This window comes from Crocuta crocuta, unplaced genomic scaffold, assembly GCF_008692635.1.
Source record: "Crocuta crocuta isolate KB4526 unplaced genomic scaffold, BGI_CrCroc_1.0 scaffold50, whole genome shotgun sequence".
In the NCBI taxonomy this organism is placed as follows: domain Eukaryota; kingdom Metazoa; phylum Chordata; class Mammalia; order Carnivora; family Hyaenidae; genus Crocuta; species Crocuta crocuta.
This window is the reverse complement of record NW_027527428.1, coordinates 2,470,424-2,479,535: the sequence shown is the minus strand read 5'-3', so window position 1 is coordinate 2,479,535 and position 9,112 is coordinate 2,470,424. Positions and strand designations below refer to the sequence as shown.

General features: G+C 53.4%; 1 protein-coding gene across 1 annotated transcript in view; it reads right to left on the bottom strand.

Annotated features, from left to right (window-relative positions):
• LOC144225029 (E3 ubiquitin-protein ligase TRIM47-like) overlaps positions 1-6,633 on the bottom strand; it is a 6,833-nt gene extending 200 nt beyond the window's left edge. The window contains exons 1-8 of the mRNA XM_077756128.1: positions 6,552-6,633; positions 6,349-6,392; positions 5,376-6,043; positions 3,109-3,204; positions 2,666-2,899; positions 1,421-1,583; positions 1,092-1,290; positions 1-361 (exon numbers count right to left, since the gene is read on the bottom strand). The exon at positions 1-361 is cut by the window's left edge and continues 200 nt beyond it. Of these exons, the coding sequence (XP_077612254.1) occupies positions 1-361; positions 1,092-1,290; positions 1,421-1,583; positions 2,666-2,899; positions 3,109-3,204; positions 5,376-6,043; positions 6,349-6,364 (1,737 nt within the window). The 5' untranslated portion in view covers positions 6,365-6,392; positions 6,552-6,633. The remainder of the gene's footprint in view (positions 362-1,091; positions 1,291-1,420; positions 1,584-2,665; positions 2,900-3,108; positions 3,205-5,375; positions 6,044-6,348; positions 6,393-6,551) is intronic.
• Positions 6,634-9,112: the final 2,479 nt, after the last annotated feature.

Here is a 9,112-nt window from a genome sequence, read left to right as displayed (position 1 = left end):
CACGCCGTAGAAGGAGAGGCAGCCGGCGCCGCAGTCGAGCGCCACGCCGAGCGTGCGGTGGTAGCCGCCGTGCAGCACCGTCTGCGTGTTGTTGTGCCACACGGAGAACTTGAGCGAGTCCCACTCCAGGCACCACGAGTACGGGTTGCGGCCCAGCAGGTAGACGATGTTGCGGCGCGGGCGGCCGCGGAGCGGGGGGCTGCGGCGGTAGGTGAGGCCCAGGCACACCCACGAGTTGGACACCTCGGCCTCCCAGTAGTGGCGGCCCTCGGACAGGCCGCGCGAGCACAGCACCTGCGGCCACTGCTTGAAGCCGGGGAAGGGGCCGCCCGCGGCGAAGGGCTCCNAAGAAGATACTAAGCTGCATGGCATCTGCACAGAAGTCACCAAGTGCTTCCTGCCTCCTCCCCAGCTCCTGGGAGTGGCCCTTCTTTTCCACCGCGCCCCTGCTTCTTTTAGTTCCACCCCCAACTCTGGCCCCAGGCCATTGACTTCTCTGGAGAAAGGAGTTGTGTGCTGTCCAAAGGTCTACCTTTCTAGAGTAGCTGAAAATCAATTCCTCCTCCCTGGCTCCACCAGACTCTAACATAATCTCCCTTTTCATTTATTCAGGACACAAGACTGAGGGGAATCCAGGGAGAGTCAAGGGCTCCTGGAGGAGGTGACTCAGGGGTTCACCAAAGAGACCTATGATATCTCAGAGAAGTCGCTGGGATTTGCCTCCCAGCCCAGCTCAGGAGTGGGGCTGCCTAGGCATCAAATGAAAAGGGAGATTGCTTGAGGAAGAAGCGGACAGGGTCATCCAAGCTGGCTTGGCTAAACCCCGGTGGGGAGGTGGGGGGACACTGGCAGACACCCAGCTGAGGGCAACAGTTGTGCCACACCAGAGCCAGGGAGAGTGGGCAGAGCCAGCGTCCGGGCAGGAGGCAGGGCCTTGCCCCACTCATGGCCTGTCCCTATCATGGCCTTGAAGTCACAGGCTGCGTCCTTCTGAGGTCTCCAGTCCCAAGTACAAGTTCTGGGCAAGCGAGAGCTGACATCTCTCTGGTGCCCTGGCCTGAATGGAGATGGGACTAGGGAAGTCAAGGCACCTGGGGGTCCCACCCTTAGGTCTGGACCTTGGTACTGAGGACTCACACTTGAGAAGTGTTTTCCTGTCCACAGCTGAGGGCAGCAACTCATAGGAGTTCATCTTAATGCCTGGGGGAGATGGAGGGGCTTTGCTGAGGACACTCTTACAGCCCAGCGTCCTTTCCGAGAGGGGCTTGGGATTCCAGGAGGCTGCATCACCTGGGGAAGGTGCACACGGGCAGGCAGGGCTCTCCACCAGTGCCTGCAACACCAAACACTGCCCCGCAGGGCGGTCCCACCCCCGGAGTGCAGGCGAGTCTCCAGGGGCCCCAGGCTGCCAGATACTGACCCTTCAGAAGGAACTGATTGATGAAGCTGAGACCCACGTCCATCAGCCGCGTCCGGAGCTCCGCCAGGGTCTCTGGCAACTGGAGAAAGCTCTGCTTCTCCTCGCAGTTGGTGCCCATCAGGGGTTCCGAGCAGGCAGGAAAGTGCTTCAGCCTGGGGAACTCCTGAATGCAGGGAGTGGCCGGCAGTGCCGCCCGTTAGCCAGGGGCCAGGCAGGTGCCAGGAGGTCCTGCTTATGCTACGGGCCCCACTGAGCCCAGAATCATGGGGCAGGTGGAGAAATGGCTGGTTTTCTTTTTTTTCTTTTTTTTATTTTATTTATTTCTAGGAGAGAGAGAGAGACAGTGCGAGCAGGGGAGGGTCAGAGAGAGAGGGAGTCACAGACTGAAACAGGCTCCAGGCTCCGAGCTGGCAGTCAGCACAGAGCCCGACGCGGGGCTCGAACCCACGAACCGTGAGATCATGACCTAAGTGAAAGTCGGACGCTTAACCGACTAAGCCACCCAGGCGCCCCAGAAATGGCTGGTTTTCAAACCTGGACATCTTTCCTCGCCCTGTCTCTCCCCTCCCCCACCCCCACCCCAGTAGTGTCTTAGATCAAGGCTTTGCCAAAAGTATGGCAAAGTCCATTGAGGAGAGTGGATTAGAAAACATGGAAGGAGGATTCCTTTTAATTGCTAGTCAAACACCTTGCCAGATCTTTCCTGTGGTGTGTGTGGAGAGGTGGACACTGTGAGCAAGAGCTTTGCTCAGAGTTCCCGGGCACAGGGTTTGGGTAGCCCTGGGCCCCACTCATAGAGAAGGTTGCTGTCATGCAGCCTCCGTCAGCGACCCTGCCTGGCACCCTCTTGTGACAAGGACCGGGCCAGGGCTGGCGAAGGAAATGGGGTTTCATTCCAGGCTACATGGATTGGTCTGGTCTCCTTCCCATCCCTGGTCTGGGGGAATCTGGAGAAAGTTAGGCTGTGGCAGATGCCAGGAATCCCAGGGTACACTCCCTTCTGTTCCGGGAACACGGAGCCGGGCAAAGTTAGGATAAGAAGCCAAGGATATTGGTGTAAGCTCCGGACCCACGGCCTGGGGTGGGGAGGCTCCCTGAGGCAGAAGAATGGACGAAGAGTTGCAGCCCCAAATGCTGATGGCTTAATCCTAGGACTGAGCAGATCTGGGGTGTCTGGGGGTGGAGAGGGAGTGGAGTTTGTGTCAGGGCCTGGGGCAGAGATAGGAGTGAGGGCGCGCAGCTTGCCTGCAGAAATTGCTGGTCACTCTTGTTGGCGAGCAGGGTGCGAAGCCAGATGCTGTCCCCTTCTAGCTTCAGGAGCCGGTTGTGGCTCTGCTGGATGGAGCTGCCCAGCTTCCCCAGAGCGGCTGCCTCCTCTTTCTCGACAAAATCCAAGACCTTCATCTGCAGCTGTTTGACCTCCTGGATGATCTCTGAGAAGCAGGCATTCACCTCATCGCGTGTTGTCTGGATCAATTTCTGTAAGAGTTGGGGGGGCGTTGCAGAGGGTGTGTCAGGAGGCAACTCTGAGCCCAGACCCCATTGTTGTGGTCCGGAGCCTGCCTAGGCATCCTGTTGCCAACTGCCGGGCCCCACGACATCCACTCCAGGCCCTGAGGGTGCCCCTCAGCCAGATGCAGGGCGCTGGGGGGGAAGCCTGGGCCTGGGAGAGGGTGGGCCAGCCTTACCGAGAGAAAGGCCACCTGCCCCCGGTGCCGCTGGCTGTCAGAGTTGATGATCAGCATCTGGTTTTCCACATTGGCCTGGACCTTCCGAACCTCCACCTGGGGTGAGGCAGGGGGAGGAGGAAAGAGGGCCCCTGATTCTCAGAGGTGGCCTCGGAGAAGCCCTTTTGCAAACCCAGAGGAGACATATCTCTTACATTCCTAAGATGCCTTTATGAGATACAGAGAGAAAGGCAGAGCTGAAGGGCAGATGGCCGGGGTCTACCCTACTCTCTGCTCATGGTCTCTCACTCCCTGAGGCTCTCTCCCCATTCTTTTTTTTTTTTTTTTTTTTTTTTTTTTAGAGAAAGAGAAAGAGAGAGAGAGAGAGAGAGAATTCCAAGCAGGCTCTGCACTGTTAGCGTAGAGCCCAATGCAGAGCTTGAACTCACGAACCCGAGATCATGACCTGAGCCAACATCGAGTTAGACGCTTAACCTGAGCCACCCACGTGCCCTCTCCCCATTCTTAGGAATCAGGTTCCCTGTTCCTGACAGTGATGACCACAGGGTTTCAGGTCACCAAAAGGGGCTGCAGAGGGTTCAGGGGGTTGAGAGGAGGCAGCGGGTGGAGGAGGGGCCGCATCAGACATGGAGCCTTGGAGATAGCTCGCTGGGGTGGTGCTGCCGGGGACACGCTGTGTCCCGAGTTCTATGAAGAAGCCTCCGGTCTCCACCTATTCTAGGAAGAGGCATGTTCTTGTTTATAACAGATGATAGAAGCGTGTTGTGCCAAGTGTCTGTCCAGTGGGACTGCCGCTGGCACACAACAAAATGAGCAGCTTGTCAAGCCAGACCACAAATCAACACACTACCTGCTTTGTTGCCAAAGTGTTACTCTGGACAAAGTGTCAGCTGAGCTGAACAGTGTGGTCAGTTGGTTTACATGCCCTCAGGAGCTACCTGCAGGGGACCCTTAAGTGGTGGCTATGTGGGAATATTACCGTTACCGAGTACACTTGATAGAATGACTGAAATAGAAGTGTTGCGCCGTGAAAAGCCGTTCAAATATATTAAGCAAAATTTGAAAGTAGAGATTTGCCCAAACTAACATGACATGTTTATACTTTGACATGTTTTCTTCCAGCCTTTCCTTGATCCGTGTGAAAAAGTTAACATGGAACTCACACATACATACAATTATGGACGCTCGTTCACCGAACCCGCCAACCCTTTTCTTTTTGATCATTTAATTTTTTAAAAAATTGTACTTAAATCCAAATTAGTTAACATATAGTGTAATAATGGTTTCAGAAGTAGAATTTAGTGATGCATCACTTCCATGTGACGCCCAGTGCTCATCCCAACAAGCGCCCTCCTTAATGCTCGTCGCCCATTTAGCCCATCCCCCCACACCTCCCCTCCAGTAACCCTCACTTTGTTTTCTGTATTTAAGAGTCTCTAATTGTTTGCTTCCCTCTCTCCTTTTATCTTATGTTTCCTTCCCTTCCCATGTTCATCCGTTTTGTTTTGTTTCTTTAATATTTTTTATTTATTTCTAGGAGAGAGAGAGAAACAGCATGAGCAGGGGAGGGTCAGAGAGGGAGGGAGATACAGACTCTGAAATAGGCTCCAGGCTCTGAGCTGGCAGTCAGCACAGAGCCCGATGCGGGGCTCGAACCCACGCACCGTGAGATCATGACCTAAGCGAAAGTCGGACGCTTAACTGACTAAGCCACCCAGGCGCCCCAATCCGTTTTGTTTCTTAAACTCCACATATAGTGAAATCATATGATACTTATCTTTCTCTGACTTATTTCACTTAGCACAATACACTCTAGTTCCATCCATTGTTGCAATTGGCAAGATTTCATCCTTTTGATCACTGAGTAATATTCCATTATATATATCTTCCATTATATATTATACCTATTATATATTACAGAGTGTGTATATATATATATACACATTATATATTATATCTCCTTTATCCATTCCACAGTTGATGGACGTTTGGGCTCTTTCCATACTTTGGCTATTGTTGATAGCGCTGCTGTAAACATTGGGGTGTGCGTGTTCCTTCGAATCGGCATTTTTTGTGTCCTGCCACCAAGCCTTTCTCAGGTCATGGGCGTGTCGACCCTCCTGACTGTCACCTTGATGGTTGCGTGATTTCCCTCCAAGGGAAGGTGTGCCAGGGCTGGTGAAAGGCTTTCAGGGAGAGACTCAGAACCAGGAGTCCCCTGCGCCTCCGCCCACCCCTCCCCCACCTCCGGCCCCACTGCCTCTCACCTCCTTCCGGGCGCGCTCCTCCTCCAAGGGGATGGTGTCGTGGTTCTTGTGTTCCTCCAGCAGGCAGGCCCCGCACACGCAGCTGCCTTCCGTGCGGCAGTACAGCCGCCGCAGCTTGCGGTGCTTCCGGCACAGGCGGCTCTTCAGATCCCACACGGGCTCCAGCAGCTGGTGGTCCTGGAACATCTGGTCCTCGAAGTGGCTGCTCAGGTGCTTCTCGCACAGGGAGGCCATGCACTGCAGACACGACTTCACTGACTTGAGCTTCTGGGGGGAGCAGAAGTCGCAGGGCACGTCCCTGGGCCCGGCCAGGGTCCGTGAGGGCCCCAAGGCCTGACCCTTGACCTGGATGAAGCAGGTCACCATCTCCTCCAGGATGACGTTCTTGCAGAGGCGTGGCCTGGAGGGGAAGCTCTCCCGGCACTGGGGGCAGTACAGGGTCTCGCCCGTGGTAGCCAGGTGGTCCCAGAAACCTTGGAGGCAGGTCATGCAGAAGTTGTGCCCGCAGGCGGTGGTGACCGGGTTGCGGAACACCTCCAGGCAGATGGGACAGAGGACTTGGTCCTCACATGTGTGGAGACTGCTGTTACTCATCAGGAGCTGAGCCTGGGAAGGTCTTGAGGGCTGGGCCGGGGGCTGCGGGGCTGGGCTGTGGTCCTGGACTGGCCCTGAGAAGATAGAGCAAAGGCATGAAGAAGCCAGGGCAGGAGCTGAGGGGCCTTGGAGGGGCACACCGCTCCTTCTCATAGAAGCAGCTTCTGCCCATGGGGTACAGAGACCATGTCATTGGTCAACCAACCTGGGGGGAGGGGGCAGGGCATAACGGGGATTGTGTTCTCTGTGTCCCAGCCCTGACTCCTGCAACAAACCTTGGACAAGCAAGAGGGTGGACAGAAGGAAGTCACATTGACGTAAAGGAAAGGAGCCAGTTCTTTGGCCCTTTGGAAGGAAGGCAGGAAGCGCAAGTACTTACATGAAACTTTCTGCATGTCAGGGAAGGCTAGAGGCGTGGTTGCCCTGTGGTGGGACAGAAAAGAACCCCCAGGCACTTAGGTGCAGGGGACTTGCCCTGGTCCCACTTCACCAGCTGTTGGGAGGGTCCCCATGGGGGGGGGTCCCTGTGTGCCCCCACCCCGGCCCTCTCCATCTCCTGGGATCTGATGACCATCTTCTCACCTTTCCCTTCAGCTGCTGTTCTGTTATCTCCCTATCAAGTTGGCCCCCCTCCTCGAAGACTACCCCCAGTTTTGTTCCCTGACATCACAATTCAAGTATGCCCAGACCCCAGCATGCTGCTTGTGATGTCAGCAGGGCAAAAGGTGTGCCACCGGACGTGCAACGGGTGCTGACGTGTCCTGCCTCTCTGTGGGTGACTCTTCACTCCAGAGCAGCGTCGCTGACGCACCTGGAGCCACTTGCAGTGGACCTAAGGGACTCACATTAGGGACTGGAGACGAAAATGGGAACAAAGTGACGGTAGGCTCTTGGGCAACTCTTTAATGCGTCTGAACCATGGTTCTTTTCTTGTGAATTGACAGGGTTGTTCTAACGATATTCCAAGGCCTCTTCTTGGTCTGAAGTTGAACGATCAACACTATCTGATTGGTGATTCTCAAGACTGTTGCTTCCACTCTGATTCTGATCTTCAGAAGGAGAAAATGGATGAGCGAAGCAGAAGAGGGACTCTCCTGGCTCTGTGATTGCTTCCTTGTCGGTTTCTGTTTCCTTTTCTCCCCCACCCAATAGGATAAATGCCCTGAAAAGCCTGCAATACATCACCGTCTTGCTCCAAAACATTAGAGTGGCCCTGTTTGTTGGCTAGAAATGGTAAATAGAAGGCATCTCCTTTCCCCATCTTAGAAGAAACATTTTCAACATTTCTCCGTTAAGAATGATGTTTGCGGGGTGCCTGGGTGGCTCAGTGGGTTAGGCATTTGACTCCTGACTTCAGCTCAGGTCATGATCCCCTGGTTCGTGAGTTCAAGCCCTGCATCAGGCTCTGTGCTGATGGTGCAGAGCCTGCTTAAGATTCTCTCTCTCTCTCCATCCCTCTCTCTTTTTTTTTTTTAATTTTTTTTGTAATGTTTTGTTTATTTCTAGGAGAGACAGAGAGACAGCGTGAGCAGGGGAGGGTCAGAGAGAGAGGGAGTCACAGACTGAAACAGGCTCTAGGATCTGAGCTGGCAGTCAGCACAGAGCCCGACACGGGGCTCGAACCCACGAACCGCGAGATCATGACCTAAGCAAAAGTCGGACGCTTAACTGACTAAGCCACCCAGGCGCCCCTCCTTCCCTCTCTCTCAAAAGAAATAAAATATACAACAAAAAAGGCTTCTGATAAATTCCTCTTAAAAACAAAATACACACTCTTTTCTCCATGTTTTATATTAGAAATCATTAACAGAAAAATGACATACACACATTCTGGTATATGAGACATAGACTCTGAGCAGTCAGGTTTGACTTGGGGAAAAGAAATACAGAGGAGGGAATAGCCACAAAAGAAAGCCCACAAAGGCAAAAGGTACAGCCCATAAGGGCAGGCAAGAGCTAGAATTAGGTTGAGTTAAATTTCCATGGTAACATCTCATGGAAAACAATGATCTTAATAAAAATATTTTAGGGTAACAATGAAAATAAAAACAAAACTGAGAAACAATTTAACGGCAATGAATAGAAAACTCATCAGGGAATTGGGCTGCGTGGGTGGCTCAGTAGGTTGAGCGCCTGACTCTTGATTTCAGCTTAGGTCACAATCCTCCTGTTCATGAGCTTGAACCCCACGTTGGGCTCCATGCTGACAGGGTGGATCCTGCTTGGGATTCTCTCTCCTCCCTCTCTGTTCCTACCCTGCTCATGCACTCTCCCTCTCAAAATAAATAAACTTGAAAAAGAAAAAACTCATCAAAGAATGAATGGGGTTACTGGAGTTATAGTTCACTCCAAGGGAAAGCTTTACTGATGAAAATCTATGTGGTGGGATTCTTATTAAAAACTTAGCTCTGGGGTGTCACCTGGGCTTTATGACAGAGTGGCTTCAGCAATACTCAAGTGAATCTCTTGCCAAGGCTGATGCTGTGTGGAGCCTCCAGCAAGCCCTGACTGGGGAATCACCATGCAGAACTCCAGGCTTTTGGAAAACACCCCTGCCTTCTTTTGCAAATAACTCTTCTTTTGCAAGCCAGCTACCAAACCACGGGACATCAAGTGACCATGAGGCCTGAACCTGCAATGCACTAGGTGTTGCCTAACCTACCAAGCCAGTTTGAGGAGTAGTCAATCCAGCCCGGAAATGGATGTGACTCTCAGACCGGGAACACTGACCGTTGGCACTGTTTCACACTGCGGAGAGGACAAGATCACCTTTGTGTGACGAGTAGCTGCATCTTGTTACGTAGAGGCATGGAGCTGTTTTTACCGTTTAAGTTCAAATATACAGAGAAGTGTGTATATGGATGCGGAGCAGCCCAAGACGGGGCAGAGGTGGCTGTTATTAGGTCTCAGCTCCAAGCTGCCCTCCAGACTCTGCTCTGTGCGTCTTTAACAGGTCATTCGCAGACAGGTGCACCCATGGGGAACGTGAGAGGGAGACTGCAAGGCTGGGGGCAGGGGTGCGGAGGGGAAGAAGGGACATGCTTCTTCCTGTTGCTTATGGGAGACACCACAGCACCTCAGCCTCGCTCTGGCAGCAATGGCTGGGTGCCGGAGTCGTGTGGTCCCAGAGCCCGCCTTGCTGA